The sequence below is a fragment of the Pseudophryne corroboree genome, chromosome 11, assembly GCF_028390025.1.
Source record: "Pseudophryne corroboree isolate aPseCor3 chromosome 11, aPseCor3.hap2, whole genome shotgun sequence".
Lineage (NCBI taxonomy): Eukaryota > Metazoa > Chordata > Amphibia > Anura > Myobatrachidae > Pseudophryne > Pseudophryne corroboree.
Genome location: NC_086454.1, coordinates 47,599,533 through 47,618,164, shown reverse-complemented (window position 1 = coordinate 47,618,164; position 18,632 = coordinate 47,599,533). Strand labels below are relative to the sequence as shown.

The following is an 18,632-nucleotide window of genomic DNA, read 5'->3' as shown; positions in this document are numbered from 1 at the left end:
CGAAAAGACATCTCTGTGCAGTTTCTGAGTAACTCGAAACTTACTCGGCATCTGCGATCAGTTCAGTGCTTGTCGTTCCTGGTTTGACGTCATAAACACACCCAGCGTTCGCCCAGACACTCCTCCGTTTCTCCAGCCACTCCCGCGTTTTTCCCAGAAACGGTAGCGTTTTTTCACACACACCCATAAAACGGCCAGTTTCCGCCCAGAAACACCCACTTCCTGTCAATCACAGTACGATCACCAGAACGAAGAAAAAGCCGTGAGTAAAATTCCTTACTGCATAGCAAATATACTTGGCGCAGTCGCAGTGCGAACATTGCGCATGCGCACTAAGCGGAAAATCGCTGCGATGCGAAGAAATTTACCGAGCGAACAACTCGGAATGACCCCCTCTATTCCGTGTATCTCACACATATTGCTATCCCTATATTCTGTACCCTGAAGGAGGCTAAGTGCATCAGGGTTCTCATATGATATAGTGTCTCACAGGATATACTACTTTGGTATTTTTCTGTGTGTGTTTCAGTCACCATATGCCTCTTAAATTCTCGGTTTGTGCTCTGCTTTGCAGTCACACTATACAGGGGATTTTTGTCAGGTATTTTGTCTGCTTTTATTGTACTATTACGCCCTAAGACTACGCTTACAAATAATGTCTGCTAAACAGGGTGGTAGATCCATGGCTGATCCTGCACCATGCAGTGCTGACGCCACGGATTGCTCAGAAGAAAACATTACAGCTCAGGCTTCAGGTACCGGGGTTTCTATACCCCTCAGTCAGTCTGCAGCACCGGGGGCACACCAAGACCCACCTTGGGCTGCCTTTTCTAATTTACTGACTATGCTGGTAACTAGACTTGCGCCCCCTGTGGGACCTCCTGTGCCATTACAGCCACATATTGTCCCTGCGGTTAATCCGCCATGGGCAGATAATCTGTCCACTCAGTTACAGCAATTAAATCAGTCTTTGGCAAAACAAAAACCTAATCCTCGCCCGTCTAAGACCAAGGGGTCATCTAAGCGGGCCATTACTTCCTCACAATCCACACATGTTTCGGATACTTGGCACATGTACTGACCCCTCAGACATTGATGCAGATGCTTCTGATGGGGAATCTATTACACAGGTGGATGTTCCTGACCGCTTGGAGGCTATCAGACTGATTCTTCAAATTGATGATGAAGCATGACCTCTAGATACCTCTAAGAAACCGGATAAGCTCAAGAGCCAGAAGGTTACTAAATTAGTTTTACCACATTCTGACCATTTGGTTGACATACATCAGGAATCCTGGGAGTATCCAGGAAAGAAATTCTCCCTATCTAAGAAGATGCTAGCTCGTTATCCCCTCGCTGCAGAGTTAAGTAAAAATTGGGAAACACCGCCGCCGGTGGACTCACAGGTCGCGCATCTGGTGGTGTCATCTGCTCTGCCTGGCACTACAGTCACCACTCTGAAGGAACCGACGGATAAGCGTGTGGAGGGTTGCTTGAAGTCTATTTACACTCTTGCAGGAGCTGTGCATAGGCCCACTATTGCGGCTTCTTGGGCTGCAAAAGCTATTGAACCCTGGGTTCAGGAAGTTGAAGCAGAACTACCGTCTGATTCTCCTGATAATGCTAGACAGTGTCTTTCATATATTATTACAGCCTCTCATTATATTCAGGAGGCGACCAAAGCGTCTACTACGTCCGTTCTGGCTCGCCGGATTCTCTGGTTGTGGTCTTGATCTGTAGATCTGGACTCTAAAAAGACCTTGAAGGTGATCCCCTTTAAGGGAAACATCCTTTTTGGGGAGGATCTCAACAAGATTGTTGCTGACTTGGCATCCGCTAAGACTGCCTGTCTGCCTAGTACTAATCCTTCGGCTCCGAAGGCTAAAAGTACTTCCTTTCGCTCCTTTCGACCTCCAAGTAAAGCAAAGGGTCAGGCGTACCCGAAACAGGCTCGCACTTCCAAATCGACTAAGCCCAAACCTAAACGTTCCTGAGCTGCCCCTCAGCCTGCTTCCAAAACAGACAAGCCTGCTGCATGACGGGGCAGGCCTCCTCCTGAGGGACCCCAGGGTGGGAGGCCGACTTCTGCGGTTTGCTCAGGTATGGTTACAGACCCCTTCAGACACCTGGGTACAGGAAGTGGTCACTCACGGATACGCCATCTCTTTCAAGAAACGTCTTCCTCGCCAGTTTTGCTCAACAAACATCCCTTCGGATCCGGTAAAAGCAAAATCTCTCCATTTGGTGGTACAATCCCTCCTGGACACAGGGGTGATAGCCGGTGCCTCTGGCTCAGAGAGGCAGGGGGTACTATTCAACGTTGTTCCTAGTTCCGAAACCGAATGGGTCTTCCCGGCCCATTCTTAATCTCAAATCTCTGAACAAATTTGTGAAAGTTTCCAAATTCCGTATGGAAACTCTTCGCTCTATTGTTCTGGCTTTGGAGCCCATGGACTATATGGTATCCCTGGATATACAGGATGCTTACCTGCATATTGCTATTGCCATGTCGCATCAGCAATACCTGCGGTTTGCTATTGGCACGGCCCTACCTTTTGGCCTGACCATGGCTCCGAGAATCTTCACCGAGGTCATGGCGGTCATGACGGCTATGCTCCGCCGTCAGGGTATCAGGATCCTGCCGTATCTGGACGACTTCTTGATCCTGGCGAACTCTCCAGAGGTTCTCCGTCATCTGGAACTGATGGTCCAATTCCTGCAAGCCCACGGGTGGCTCGTCAACTGGAAGAGATCCTCACTGGTCCCTGCTCAGAGCATGGTGCACCTGGGGGCATTATTGGACACCCACAACCAACAGTTGTTCTTGTCTCCAGAGAAAGTCCTGAAACTTCAGGAAAAGATAAGATTCTTCCTATCTCGCCCACGTGTGTCATTACACTCGGCGATGCAAGTACTAGGCCTCATGGTGTCGGCTTTCGACATGGTGGAGTACGCTCAATTTCATTCCCGTCCTCTGCAGAGGTTAATCCTTTCCAAATGGGACGGCCTGCCACACCGGATCAGGACTCACATGATCTCCTTGACTCCGGAGGTTTGCCTGTCACTGACCTGGTGGCTACAAGACCAGCAATTGAGCAGGGGTCGTTCCTTCTGGATCTCCAACTGGGTCCTTCTGAGGACGGATGCCATTCTGTGGGGTTGGGGCGCGGTGTTCGAGCGACACCCTCTTCAGGGTCGATGGACCAGGGAGGAACCTCTCCTCCCGATAAACATTCTGGATTTGCGGACAGTGTTCAATGCTTTGAAACTGGCACTGCCTCTGGTACAGAACAGGCCTGTTCAAGTACAGTCGGACAACGCCACCACGGTGGCGTACAGAAATCATCAAGGCGGCACTCAAAGACGCATGGCAATGATGGAAGTGTCAAAGATTCTTCTATGGGCAGAACGCCATCTACCCGGGCATCCTCAAGTGGGAAGCGGACTTCCTCAGTCATCAGGATGTACACGCCAGAGAGTGGAGCCTTCATCAAGAAGTATTTCAACTCCTAGTGGACAAGAGGGGCCTACCAGATGTAGACCTGATGGCGTCTCGACACAATCACAAGGTTCCAGTCTTCGGAGCAAGGACAAGGGATCCTCAAGCTGCATTCGTGGACGCCCTGGCAATTCCATGGAACTTTCGGCTGCCATACGTGTTCCCTCCGGTGTCACTCCTGCCCAGGGAAATAAGGAAGTTCAAGCAAGAAGAAGGAATACTACTTCTAATCGCTCCAGCGTGGCCCAGACGGCATTGGTTCTCAGACTTGCAGGGTCTCTCTTCTACTTCCGCAACGCCCAGACCTCCTCGTTCAGGACTCTTGTGTCTACCAGTATCTGGCCCGACTGGCTTTGACGGTGTAGCTCTTGAAGCTTCAGTTCTAGGGGCCAAGGGATTCTCTGAAGCCGTCATTCAAACTATGTTGAAAGCCCGTAAACCGGCTTCGGCTCGGATTTATTATAGGGTCTGGAATTCTTACTTCACCTGGTGTGCGGCTAAGAATTATGATGCATATAAGATCCGTACTGCCAAACTTTTGGCTTTTCTGCAACAGGACCTGGACTTCGGCCTTCGTCTGGCCTCCCTCAAGGTTCATATTTCAGCCTTGTCGGTGTGGTTTCAGAGAAAAATTGCGACTCTGCCTGACGTTCATAGTATCACTCAGGGTGTTTTATGGATTCAACCTCCCTATGTTCTTCCTGTGGCTCCTTGGGATTTGTCGGTTGTCTTGGATGCCCTAGAAGAGTCTCCATTCGAACCTCTTGAGTCTGGGGACCTTAAGTGGCTTACTCTTAAGGTCTTGTTTTTGCTGGCTATTGCCTCTGCTAGATGGGTTTCAGACTTAGGTGCCGTGTCCTGTCGGTCACCCTTTATGATTTTTCCCCGTGACCGGGCGGTTCTTAGAACTCACCCCGGTTATCTGCCTAAGGTGGTGTCATCTTTCCACCTTAACCAAGAGATTGTGGTTCCGGCCTTTACCTCTCCTAGTTTATCCTCCAAATAGCGGTTTTGGATGTGGTACAGACTCTCCGTATTTATGTGAAGAGAACAGATTCACTTAGGAGATCTGATTCCCTCTTTGTTCTTTTTGGTTTTCATAAACATGGCTGGCCTGCTAATAAGCAGACCTTGGCCAGATGGATTAGAATGGTGATTGAACATGCTTATGTACAGTCTGGCCTTCCAGCTCTTGCTACCATCAAAGCCCATTCTACTCTGTCTGTTGGACCTTCTTGGGCGGCCCGCCGTAGTGCAACCCTTGAACAATTGTGCAAGGTGGCTACGTGGTCCTCAGTGAACACGTTCATAAGGTTCTATGCCTTCGATACTTCCGCCTCCCAGGATGCCTCCTTTGGACGCCGGGTTCTTGTGCCCGCTACAGTGCGTCCTCTCCCATGAGGAACTGCTTTAGGACATCCCCGATGTAATTCCCTGTGGAATCACAGTGTACCCCGCAGCAGAAAAGGAGATTTATGGTAAGAACTTACCTTTTTTAAAATCTCTTTCTGTGAGGTACGCTGGATTCCACAGGGCGCTCCCACCCTGACGCACTTAGTTTCTTTGGGTTTGTATGGCATTAGCCGCTGGTACCTTCTCCTGTCGTGAGAATGTAGTTGTATGTGGCTACTAACTGTTGTCGTCTCTCTTACCCGCTACTGTATTGGACTGGTTAACAAAACTGAGCTCCAGTGCCTGGAGGCGGGGATATAGAGGCGGCGGCGCTATACATCCTAGGAACTAGTCAAAGCTTTTAGCCTGTTGGTGCCTCAGATCAAGATCCAACTCTACACCCCGATGTAATTCCCTGTGGAATCCAGTGTACCTCGCAGAAAGATTTAACAAAGGTAAGTTCTTACCATAAATCTCCTTATATATTAAGTAATGTAACTAAAAGATTATGGGAAGTGTAGTTATCAATAGCTTGAGAGCTACTTATTAGTATTCTCTTCACTACATCATCACTGTATCAACATAAAATAGGTTGAGACAGTTCCTGCCATCGTTTACTGGTCAACACAGCTATGAAATCATGTAAACAATTTAACCATTATGTAATCTGGTCTCACCCTCATCCATCTTTACCTGCTGCAATCTGCCCTTAATACTGTACCAAGGTTGTTCTTACTATCTCACCGGCCAAAATCTGCTCAATTGTGAGTACCATGGCAACCAACCACAGTCACATGCCCTATGATGTAGCGCACAGATGCGCAAACTCGGTCCTCAGTACCCCACACAGTTCATGTATTCCAGGTCACATGTGGAATTTTGCGGGGTGACCTGGCAAACATAAACTGGAATTTTACTGTGACCTAGGGAGCACGGTGAGCCTGTTTTTCAGCCATACATGTTCCTCCAGGGCGATTGTGGAAAGGAAATAATAATTTGTGGAACAATAAGTAAGCACATAACTTGCAATAACAAAAATATCACTTTGGAATAAAACTGGCTGTGATTGCATGTAACACTGATTCCACCAGCATAAGAAGGCAACTTGACCACACATTAACTGGCCCAGGTATCACATGGGAGGATCAGAGGTAGAGTGGGAAGTGACTGGACCTTAAGACTGCTGCTGTCTATGCAGTGCCCCCACCTCAAATGGTTGTAAGTACCCACTGATGAGGAACAATTACGAGTATATATATCAATAAGTGACAAGTAGTATGTACGCCAGAACAGCCAGAAGCTGGCAATATTGATGTCTTCTCCTGCTGCTTCAGCCAGTCTGGCAGAATACCTGTATAACATACTGTAGATGCCAGCTGCCCTTGATTTACAGGGGGATAGTTCCAGGTTTTATTAAAGCTTTGTCCCCGATTTTAACTATCCCCCTGCATATTAACATTTCCATCATTTTTTCACCAGCCTTTACATACACTCATCCTACTCCCATCTATGCTACTCTCACTGGTACACCCTCACACCCAAACTACCCACACTAATGCACTCTCATACCTCCTCTACTCCCACCTTTACTACATACATTAATGCACCCTCACACCTACAGTGCTCTACTCCACTATTACCAAGTAGGCCAGTCAACAACTTTTTGTTGAAGCAACATAGTTTGCCATAGAAATCAGTATGTACTCTAGCTCTCTGTCCCGACACATACAGAGAAAAGAAAACAAATCTGTATCCGGAATAACATACAAGAAGAAGTTTGCATTACCTTGTGCTGAAACTTGCGGTTTTCATCCCAGTTGGTGAATCTAGTCCACCCCCTGGTTTTGTGGTCTTTTCTCTGTTCATCTGTTGCAAAATAGAATTTAATTCACTAATAACATTGGCTTTGGGACTTGGCATGATTAGGCTTTTCACCTCGGGGACATCACCCCATAACTTGGAGGTCCTTTGTTGCCCAACTTTGGATAAGATGGATGGCATTCCTATCGGGGGAGGAGGTGGAGCAGGAGGAGGGATAACAAAAGTGTCCACATTTTCTTCTAGGACTGCGTCCTTGTAAAAGGCATTGCTCTTGTTGATTACGGGCTTCACTTTTGGCTTTGGAGGTACTGGGGGTTTGTCCACTAGAAACGCTTGCCCATCTGCATAGACTGTACATGTGTCCAAGTTTTCACCACCCTCTGATGATAAGGTAGATATGCTGGAGACAGTGGAAATAGTGCTTGTCGTTTCTAAGTGGTGGTCACTGCCACTGCGGCTGTCCACCTCCTCAATCCCAGAGTCTGTGACATTATCAAAGCTCTCGGGGTGCGGCATGAATGAGGCAGGCAGGCAGTTCGACAGAGTTTCAGGCGGCTTTTTACTTTCTAAAGAGTTAGAGGCAACGTTGCGATTAAATGAAGCCGGATGGAGAGCGCCATTCTTCCTCTGCATCAACAGGTCTGCCAAGGTAGCAGGTGGAATTGCAGAAGCATCTTCTGGAATATCAAAACTGTTGGCAAATTCGAGAGGAGGAGGCAGCGGCTCTGTGAAGATAAAGTCCTCATCCACATCTATTGAGGCAAAAGGTGGCGGAGGGATGCGGAATGGTAGGATAACCGGCTCGTCCACAGAGCAGACGGCCACGATGGCTTTGCTAGGGATTATAGGGGGGCCGGGGTCACTTGTTGCGGGTAATGCACCTTCTACATTTTCATTAGACTCTGAGGCTGGAGCACTAGAATTCTCTGGAAAGACCTCTGGTTCTACATCTTCATGGTCATTAAGAACATCTTCGGCTTTGGTGGTGTCTACTGTATGAACCATGAGCAACCCGGCTGTCTTCTGTTGGGAAGTGTCCATGATGTTGATCAACATGTTCTTTTTCTCCTCGTGGCGTTTTTCCTCCTTGGCCGCTTCTGATTCGTGCTTGTTCTCGGTCTCCTGTCTTTTTAGGACCCCACGCTGGTTCTGCCGGTTTGTACTGACTGCTGCTGCCGTAGGATATGAACTTTCAGAACTGGTTCTTAGTTTCGTATTAATGTAGAGCGGCTTGTTTAGATCAGACTTGTCTGTTTCAATGGGACTAGGGCTGGGCTGACCTTGTTCTTTCATAGCTCTATCTCTAGCTGCTAAAGCCAGCGCCAAAGGAGAATTAGGATCTAGCAGTTTCCCTGTAACCGGATGCATGTAATTTCCAGAAATCCCTTTCACTGTATTGTTTTCGTGTCCTTTTCCCTTTCCTAGCCTTATATTGTTTAGATCTCCATTGTTACTGAACGCATTTGTAGTTCCTCTGCTTAAAATTAGCGAGGTTGGACCTGCAAAGTGCTTAAAGCTCTCCTCATTGCAGAACATTCCCTCATCGATGGACTTGGAGTGCCGCAACCTAGGGCTTGGTGCAGGACCCACACTTTCATCTCCTAGGTCTGTAGACAGAAAGGCAGGGGAGTTTCTCCTTGCCTCCAACCTCTTCTCTCTGTCCCTTACTGCTCCAGCAATAGCCGCCGCGAATGGACTGCTCACGTTAAGGCTGTCATCTGGCCGTAATTGCCCCTGCTGCTCTGAGGTTTGAAGGTCTGTCTCCATGCTACTGCCCTGGCTGCTCTTTCCACTGCTGCTAGTTGATGGTTCTTTAATGATGATGGTTGGAATTGGAATGGAACAAGTCTTTTCTGGGCTGTCCTCAACATTAGACTGTTTTACAAGCATCCCCTTCCTCCGAGCTGGTTTTGCTGGCACATAAACTGCTTTGTTTCCCAACTTCCCGACTTCGGAGTAAGGGTTTTCTGGCAATTGGCCTCGCTTCTTTACAAAGTTTTGCTGGGATGACATTTTGGAACTATAAATATCTTCAGAGTCTAAGGAAAACCTGTCTGTCTCATGTCTGTAATACATGCCTTTGTCTCTCATGATCGTCCCCACATTATCCGACCGTACGGCTGGTGACGGAGACTTTGTTCCTGCAGATTGATTGAACGTTGGCTTGATAGTCCCATAGCCTCGTGGAGATGGTGATTTAGGTGAGTTGAATGGTGATGGTGAAGGTGGAGGAGGCGAAGGAGGTAAAGTGGCTGGAGGGGGAGGAATGTCTTCGGATGCATCCGGCATGGATAAACTTCTAGTAAACTTTAACATTGGAGGAGCCAAAAATTGCCTCTCTTCTTCAGTTATACCTGTAGGACAAATGGACATGTATTATTTCATTATAATTAGTGTTCCAATTGAAATAATGTTATATAATAGCTACTTTATATATTGTACTTTGTGACTACATTTATAAATGTGGAGTTAGATTAAAATAAATGGTGTTAAAAAGGTTTTCCACCCTCTGATGAATTTGCCTTGTTTATGCCCTTCTGCACCAGTATGGGGGAATCCACTTGTGGGCGAAGGGTGCGAGTTGCCATTGCACCAACACCACATATCACATCCCTCGCGGTCCATTCTCATCCTGAATTCGCAGAATTTTGTACGCTTGCGTACAAAATTGTGCAAACGGGCTGCTGTAAATATTGTCTGTTGCCGCACTAACCTGCGGGGGCAAAAACATTGCCCGCAATTGGATTCCCCCATAAGTACATGGATTTCCCTTTCTGTCTCATTATATATTTTCAGCCGGGTATTTTGTAGCATCAGGTTGTTACACCTGCATACATCTTAAGGGCCCCATACACTAGAACGATAATGCCCAATTTCATCCAATTTCAGGCCGATATATCGGGTGAAATCGGGCATTTTGGATGTGTTTCCGATCCGATGCGCGTTCCTGTGAGGATCGTATCGGCTCCCCTAGATTATTAGTGTTGCACCTGTGATATGTCGGTTCCCGCAGGCATGGCTGGGATCGCATAAGATATATCGCATGCCAAATGTACCAAATCGTATTGAATCATATGGAACCACTCCCGGGAAGCTCAAGGGAGAGTTCAAGGAAAATCGCCTCCGACTTCAGCCTCAGACATATCGTTGTAGTGTATGGGGCCCTAAAGGCATGTGGAGCTGTCTGCATTGGATGCAACTGGATCCAGTTGCAGTTTTGCGCCAAATCCACAAGCAATATAAATAAACAACTCTGCCTGATGATATAAAATCATGGCTGTAAAAGGAGATACGTCAAAGCAATGTGCTTAAAGTCTAAGCCAACAAATTATTCTTTTAAAAATTAAAAACTCCAAAGACTTATTAATGGAAGTGCCTTAATTTCACACCTCTAAAGTCAAATGTGAATCTACAATCTCTATAACAATAACAAAACTGGTTTTAAAATTAGCAGAGACAAACATTATCACCACATTGAATGACTGTGATGTGGCATAACTCTTCCAACTTTTGCCAAGCGAGTTTCATTGACAAAAGTTCTGTTTCAAGTACTAGAAGAATTGCACATTATGGCAAGGTCGTGAAATGTCATGTGCCTGGCCTGTACTAGACTATACAGACTAAGCAGTTATATCATTTCCGACATCTGAGTCTCCCATGTGGCACAATCTGCACAGACGTCTAGCCTTGAAACAATTTTACAACCGTGACACAAGGTTGAGTAAATAATGGACATTTTGTGCGCTTCTCAAACATATAGCAGCAAAGACTAGGACAACACAGACCGACAGAATGGGAAAGAAATAAAAGGTAGACACAAACATATTGGGGTATGAAAACAACATATTCTTCCATGTCCGTAAAGTAGGATTACAGCGCCCTGGAAAGAATGAGCACAAAACTAAAATACCTTCACTCTAAAATCTCTGTTCCTGTATGAAGAAAAAAAAAATCCAGAAACTGTGTGTAGTAACAATACATAGGCCCAGATTTATCAAGCCTTGGAGAGTGATAAATTGCATGGTGATCAGCTCCTACCTGCCATGTTACAGGCTGTGTTTGAAAAATGACAGTTAGGAGCGGATTGGTTGGTACTTTATCACTCTCCAAAGCTTGATAAATCTGGGCCATAATAACTACAGTATACGTTATGTATCCGGAGATTGCATAATACTTGTCCCCATTGCTGTGCAGAAAGAGCTTTATTAACTATTACAAAACAACAACCCTCCCAAAAGGGGAAGTATTCTAGAACGTATTGTGCTAATTACTTATGTTTTTCTAAAGAAAACAGCCTATCCACTAAAGTTGGTTGAAATGACCCAATGGCTAATCTGCTCTGTGAAACTACAAGTTTCAGCATGCCTTAGCCGCCTTTTAAATTGTTCTTAATGTCCTTACAGTATGTTAAACAATAGTGTACGGAAAACTGAATGAGCTTTTTATTATATAAAAAGAATTGTAATAACTTTTTCCTCATAATTGAGTGTACGCAGAACTACATAACATTCGCTGGCTGAAATGCATCTGTCCTCAATGAGCTGTGGAGACAGCCATTTTGTGGGCTAAACCGAGGCGATCCACTCACAGTGACATCACTGAGGCACAAAATGGCAGAAGCATGGGAATGCATCTTCTCAATATACTTAGAACCTCAGGCATCACTGTGGGAAATGGTTTCCCACAAATACTGGTTCAGCCCGTGAACTAGCTGTCTCAGCTGGGTGTACACGACAGATACACGTGAAGCGAATCATTTATACACAACTATAGGAATGACGTGGACAGATTAGAAATATTAAATTTTTAATCGGTTTATAAAATGATTCATGCGAGCAGGCTCCAGTGTTCTTATGTCGTTGTGTTAACCCTACAATCCACCTACAGAGAACACCAAAACCCTTTTTGGTTTATAGCAGGCGGTGCTATAATGGAGATATTTATATGATAAAAAAAAAAGATGAGGTAACGAAAGCATTAGTGGAATTTGCCGCTGATACACACTAATTACAGCCTGTGAGTAACACAGCAGTACATGCAAATGAGACGGTGAGAATAATCAGTTTATAATTGCACAGCCTATAGTGTACTAAGCTACTAACCTGACAGGGTGATTCTGCTGTCTGACAAAAGGAAATCACTTGTTAATTATGCAGAAAATCATATTCCAGCTTTGCTGCCTAGTCACGTAACATCAGATTACACAGCATTATTGTGATGCAGACAGTGGCAATTATATTTACTATCTGCAGATTTTGTGACAAATGAAAGCGAATCTCGGCACTCTGAGATATTTCAAAACAACACACGAGCACACAAGTGAAATGACACAAGTACAAGCCGTGGTACAAAGATGGAGGCGTAGGTCACGTAATGTGCATTTTACTGCCTAGATATCATAGTCAAATGCAGGGTGGGGGTAGGGTGTGGGGGGGTAGGGTGTTCTGGTTGCCCAGAAATCCCCCTCCCCTTGGCAAGTGGCTCAAATTATGACAATAGCAATGGTATATAATACGATTACTAGAGCTGCTGTCACATTGTGCAGTTTAAGGGACAGAGCAGAGCTCGGCACCGTGGTGGTAGCAGCTTCTTCTACCAAGTTTGCTGTGTGTGTGTGTGTGTGTGTGTGTGTGTGTGTGTGTGTGTGTGTGTGTGTGTGTGTGTGTGTGGGGTTCTGAGTCCTCAATCAGTGCACTGGACCAGAGAGTATCTACCAGGAAGCAGAGACAGGAGCCTTACCATGAGGTGGGATAATGTGCTTAGAAGGTGCAGTACAGGTTTTGTTATGTTTGTGTATTTATTACAGTATGTTTAACATTTTCCTGACCACTTATCTTATTTTTATTATTTAATTATGATTGATACAGCCTATACTATGTACAATCTATAGTGTTAAATATTAATACTGTATTCCATGGTCCGCACAGTGGGAGATTGTAGATTGCATTTGGAAACCCCCCTCTACAAATCCTGCATTTGCCACTGGATATAAGAGTACAGATGCGTAGAAGGCACCTAGATTGGGGTTATGTTAACAGAGTCTTCCTTCAAGAGTGGAACAAAGCAGAATTTGCAGGGGCTATACATATGAGTAAGCGTTAATAGATAAACTACCACACTGCAGAAATGTATCCGTATTTATAGAGCAAACATATGCATGGAGTTTAATTATGTGTATTATTGAGTCCTTTAAATAAGCGATGAGTTTATATTTAACAAAATCTGTCCAGGGAGCTATATTTTCTACATTTAATAATATAATAAAAAAATAGATAAAATAAATACTACATTTCATAAGAGGGTTTTGCTTTTCCATCTTGCATCTGTGGCAGTGAAACCCTACAGCTAGGGGTATATTTACTAAAGTGCGGCTGTATAGAAGTGGAGGTGTTGCCCATAGCAGATTTGATTTGAATCCGATTGGTTGCTATGGACAACACCTCCACTTCTGACAACGCGCACTTTAGTAAATATACCCCTTAGTGTCTTAGGGGATGTGTTCTTGTTACACTATGAGGTTGCGGAGGGCTACACGTTCAGTTAGTGCTGTGCTTTTGTCATTTTTAGATTTTTTTTTTTAATTTTTATTTTGCAGATAGTAACTTACATTTTTTTTTTCGTTCCAATTTGAATTTACCTATTTATTTATTTTAACTAGAGGAGACCTTGAATACGACGATTGGCCTCCGTTCATTAAAAATGTATGTTGTGGAAAACTGACTGTTTTAATGAGGTTTGATTGACAATTTTCAAAAACCTCCCAAAAAGAACCCAACAGCCGATAATGCTGTGTCTAAAAAAATAATAGTAATCATTGATAATTTGCAGTGTTCAATTATCATTTTAATAACTTAATTTTGAAAGGCCATATTCTTGAACAGGTTGGTAATGCTTTGCCGGTGCCAAAGGATCCCGGCGGTCAGCATACCGACTGCGGGATCCCGGCAGCAGAATGCCAGCGTGTGTGGGGAGGTGTGGTATGAGTAGCCAGCGGCCGGGATCCCGGGGGCCAGCATACTGGCGCCAGGTTCCCAACCGCCGGCATACCAACAGCCTGGTGAGTGCTCGCTGCGCTCGCCACGCTGCGGGCACGGTGGCTCGCGCTATTTATTCTCCCTCAGGGGGGTCGTGGAGGGAGAATATGTGTCGGCATGCCGGCGGTCAGGATCCCGGCACCAGTATGCTGGTTGCCGGGATCCTGGCCGGCGGCATACTGAAGACCACCCGTGTGGGGGGTGAGTGCAATGAGCGTGCTCACCACGCAGCGGGCTTGCTGCGCTCACCACAGGTTCTATTCCCACTCCATGGGTGTTGTGGACACCCCGAGTGGCAATAGACCCTGTGTGACGGCTTTCTGTTATGTGGCATTGTGATCACTCGGATTCTGGTGTGTCGGCATGATAACCGCCAGTATCCTGAGCGCCGGTCACATGACTGCATCCCCCTTTAAGGATAAAAGAGCAATGCCATCTGATCAGATGTACCCCCATTATCTTACATCACCTTCTCATCATAATCTAGGGCTCTCAACTTCTCTCTAAAGTAAGGCCACTTACTCATGTCCTCAGGGGACCCCAGCACTACATGTTTTCTAGCTCTCTCTACAGAATTAGGAATAGCAAGTCGTCATTTCTATTGTTTTACAATGAGGCTGGCCCTGCTGATAGATCCAGGAGAACACACTGTTCTACAGGGTCTGTGAGAACCTGATTAAAGTTCATTTACCTGCATCTACTGTAGGTGTCAACCTGACAACTCATCTGACAATTGTTTTACTGCATTGAGCTGATCACTGAATTAATCTAGACGTGATTAAAGTAGTGGATTTGACTTGATTAATAACAACTAATTGTGCCCAGGTTCATTTGATCAGAAAGTCAAGTCCGAGAGCCAACACGTCCATTGGAGGTTAGGGGTCAGGCTGACATTGCCTTGTGTCACTGGATTTGATCACTACCTGGGAGTGTGCGTTCTTCTAACTTAGGACATGTCCAGGTAGACATTTGGAACATCCTTATAACGGCCTACGAGGGTCTCCCCTTATGTAGAACACAACGGGTGCCTGGCTTCAGGGGATTAATTACCTGGACAATACCCTTACAGTAACAGAGGAACAGCACAAAGAAGTGATCATGAGTGACCACAGGATGAGTGAGACGGGTCTGAGTCGGGTTTGCGGACCCACTTTGCTGTCCGGTCAGAGCCCAAAAACCACAATGAGTAAAACAAACAGAGCAACAACTTTATCCAGCAACAATAAAACTCGGCAGCTCCGACTCAAACGCCAACAGTCATGTATTTACTATTGTCACACATGTACACAGAATGGCAGAAACGATGGCATGCAAGGGTCTGTTGGTTAGTTCACCACAGGTGCCAGAAGATTAGGGAAAGCTTTGAGCGTAACAGGGGGTGCACACAGAAAGGGCAGGAAAAGGTGGCTTACCTATTGATTTTTGCCTTCGCATAGTGCCACGAGGTATACCCAGAAATGGACCACGAGGGCTCCCTGGAACAGTGGGCGGCATTACAGCAATACCCTGCCTATCATACAGTGACTAAAACAGAATAAAATAAAACAAAGCTAATGCAATGCCTGCCAAACACATGGGATTAGTACATAACGTTCAGTGCACCAATGGGTAATCGTGGCTTGCATTGCAATGCTGTGTGCTGTCTCCCTCTACACAAGTGTGTCCCTTTCTCCAACAGACCTGAGTATCCATAGCCCTCCCATTCCTAATCCAACTCCATTCACCAAGATGCAGGACACAGCACAGAGGACTGATCTACAGACCAATATGGCAACGCTCTACCAGTTGGGGCAATGTCTTCAATGTAGGTGTGGTTGGGTGGACTGGGGGCAAAGCTCATTTAGTGCTTATCCGCCTCCCACCCCCACCTCATAATGCTGGGAGGTACAATTTTAGGATTTATGATCACATATGGGTAGTCTCAAGAGGTGGGTACCGGCTCACAGCCAGGATGCATGTAAGTGCCACACCCTGGAGCTTTCAGCTATGCCATTACAGAGGACACTGTTAGGTCTGTGGCCAATAACATTTAAATGTCTTTAGTGTCCTCGTAAAAGCATTATCTCAAAATAATACTAAACCATACCCCTACCCAAAAAACTGCCCCGGGGGTAAATAAGATTGAAAAGGACAAAGTTTATATTTTATTGATTTGTTTCTGACTCGAGACCGGAGACTGATTAAATGCAAAATACAGGAATTTCCATTTCAGAGTAAATGTGGGCACTGTAAGAGGGTAACAGAATGGTGTATCACAGAAGAGACTGAACTGGTGCCATGAGGCGTAATAATGCACCTGTAGGTTTCTGTGCCATACAACTTTATTATCGCGAAGTACTGATTTTGTCTGTTTCACCATGAAATAACCTCATTATTGAGTGATATGGCACAAATAGGCCAGGGGAAAAGGAATATGTCAAAATGCACTTTAATAGACATTTAGCATATAAGGGATAACATACTGTATGTTGAAATGTTTGGCTATAAGGATATATAAGGTCGGATGGAGATGGTACTTCTTGGTGACTCATAGGGGGGAATTCAAATGTTTGAAAAGTCGGTTGGGTGTCTGATTTTTCCTATCTAATACACAGGAAAAAAAAAAACAGACACCCAACTGACTTTTCAAACTTTTGAATTCCCCCCATAATATCCAAATGTCATTTTTCAAATCCGTAATGATTGGCTGGTGCGTTATTACGTCTTTATCCCTTCTCCAGGTTAATACATCTGCCCCAGGATGTGCTATTCCTTATATACTATGTGTGAGGGTAGTTTCCTGGTTGTGCCCTACACAATGCACTTCTCGTGTGTCTGTGTGTGCGCGGAGCCTGATTGTGTGTGTGGAGCAGGTAATGTCTCCAGTACTGAACACCGCTCCTACTCACATTTGCTTCTGTAGCAGGAGTGAAGCATCTACCGGTCGGGCGTTGCTTAATTGTGGCCACCCTGGAATCTACTGGCACGTTGTCCACTGGTCTTAAAGGCTTAGATAATGGAGTAGAGTCCTCTGTTTTATCTGTAATGAAATAAGGAGGGCATGTTCCATAAGGACCCTTGTTACAAGGGGTCGAGGGGAGGGGGGGTTGGCGGCAGTAGTCCCGTAATGTCAAGTTTTTTAAAAATGCAATAAGAGGAAAAAAAATGGATAGTACAATGCTCTGCATGTGCAGCATACTCCAGGCGTGCAAGCGGCAATCTCCTGCATGGGTCAGAGCTGCATGCATGGTTAGATAATAAGCCTACATGCACGTGATGATTACTTAGTGTAACGCGAATTACAATCCTCCTCTTCAAACACTCAACATCTGACAGTTGAACATCTACACAGAAAACGGAGAGAAAACCTTTAGCACAAACATTCCCAGCAACAAGCTGTACCACCCCCCCCCCCCCCCCTCCCCCTCCCCCTCCCAGAGCGGCACAAGGAGGGTTAAAGTTTCAATTCAAAATGCGACTTCCTCCAAAATGACATGGGGATCATACTGAATATCGGGCTTACTGATCACCCACACTCTCAGCATTACCCATCTACAGTACATTGGCTAGCTGAATATAGTAAAAGGAGTTTGTCTTCTGCTGAGTTTAATTAATTGGGATGTGCGCGCCATACTGCAACTTTTACACAATGCATTCATGTTTGTCTGTCTTCTGTGCTTCTCAGCCAAGTCTTTACATGAGCATACAAAGGTAACTCTTGTTTTCATGGGATATGACACAAAGCTAGTCACATTGCCTACAGCACAATACAATACAAATATATAGGTTGTTTTTATTTCTAGATAGAAAAGGATAAGCCAGCCTCATATATATATATATATATATATATATATATATATATAAAATCTGTCACTTTCCTCACAGTGTATAGAGGCCCCTTTAAGACCTGTTTTCTGACTTTTGGCGACAGCGCGGTAGATTCTCAGAAAGGAGACTACCTTCATTGGAAAAAGGAGAATAACAGAAACACTGCTGCTGGGTTTGTGGCAATCCAATGGACTGCATTGAGAGACTCCGATGCTTGTAGTACTAATGTAGTCTCTATTTGTTCTTTTTTTCTATATAAATACAAGGCTGAAAAGCACAGAAAGCATATACTGTATTAGTAAATGATGCAGGAAGGTGTGCACAGTCCAATAACTGAGATGTGTATATGCCAACAGTGTCGCATGGGCGCCCATTCTGCGTTGTCTAGTTTGTTGTCCTCCAAGGAGAAGAATGTGGCCGTATTCACAAGGGATGTTCTGAGAGCTATGAAGGTTTGTGTATAGCTGTCTGGTATCTAAAGTAACACTTGTAGAACGATTGACCTCTATACACTGTAGAGATGCATTGGGTGGCTTCTGTCTGCTTTCTATTTACTCTGAAATAAAAAACATGTCTGGAGTCTGATCTGTTTCTCTCTGAAGAAGGCTCCTTTTAAGATTTGGTCTCCTAGCGAGCGATAGAAAAAGCCAAAAAAAATGCAAAGAATATAAAGCAAAGCTTAATTCTGCCAAGGACAAAGCATCAGGTAGACAGCGGCTGCGTTTCGTCTTCTTTCAGTTTTAGCGTGGGGCTGGTCAAAATTAAAAAAATTGGGGGTAAAGTCAAGCCGGCTTGTGTGTAAAGCAGAAGCTGTAAATGGCCCATGATAAGGGGGTGGTGTGTGGGGACACGTTGGGCTCTCACTGTACTCAGCTGTGATCTGACCTAAGTCTTACTTCCTGGCAAGGGGTTACTCAACATTTTACAGTCGTGGATCTGACAATGTCACGTGTTGTGTCTTTGTTTAAGAAAAAAAAAAAGTGTATTTAAAATGTAGCAACTCCATAGCTCGGAATCCTATGCAAGAGGTAATTTGCGCAGCACAAAATCCTGTGTGGTGACGCTGTATGCCTCAATTT

The 18,632-nt window shown here is 45.2% G+C and overlaps 1 protein-coding gene across 11 annotated transcripts in view; it reads right to left on the bottom strand.

Annotated features, from left to right (window-relative positions):
- SHANK2 (SH3 and multiple ankyrin repeat domains 2) overlaps window positions 1–18,632 on the bottom strand; it is a 998,986-nt gene that overhangs the window by 80,554 nt on the left and 899,800 nt on the right. For 8 of the 11 annotated variants that reach the window (XM_063944111.1, XM_063944110.1, XM_063944115.1 and 5 more), the window contains 4 exons: window positions 16,635–16,765; window positions 15,159–15,270; window positions 11,815–11,835; window positions 6,678–9,066 (listed from right to left, as the gene is read on the bottom strand). In XM_063944111.1, coding sequence (XP_063800181.1) covers window positions 6,678–9,066; window positions 11,815–11,835; window positions 15,159–15,270; window positions 16,635–16,765 — 2,653 coding nt within the window. The remainder of the gene's footprint in view (window positions 1–6,677; window positions 9,067–11,814; window positions 11,836–15,158; window positions 15,271–16,634; window positions 16,766–18,632) is intronic. The other 3 variants (XM_063944114.1, XM_063944116.1, XM_063944117.1) reach the window with 2 other exon arrangements.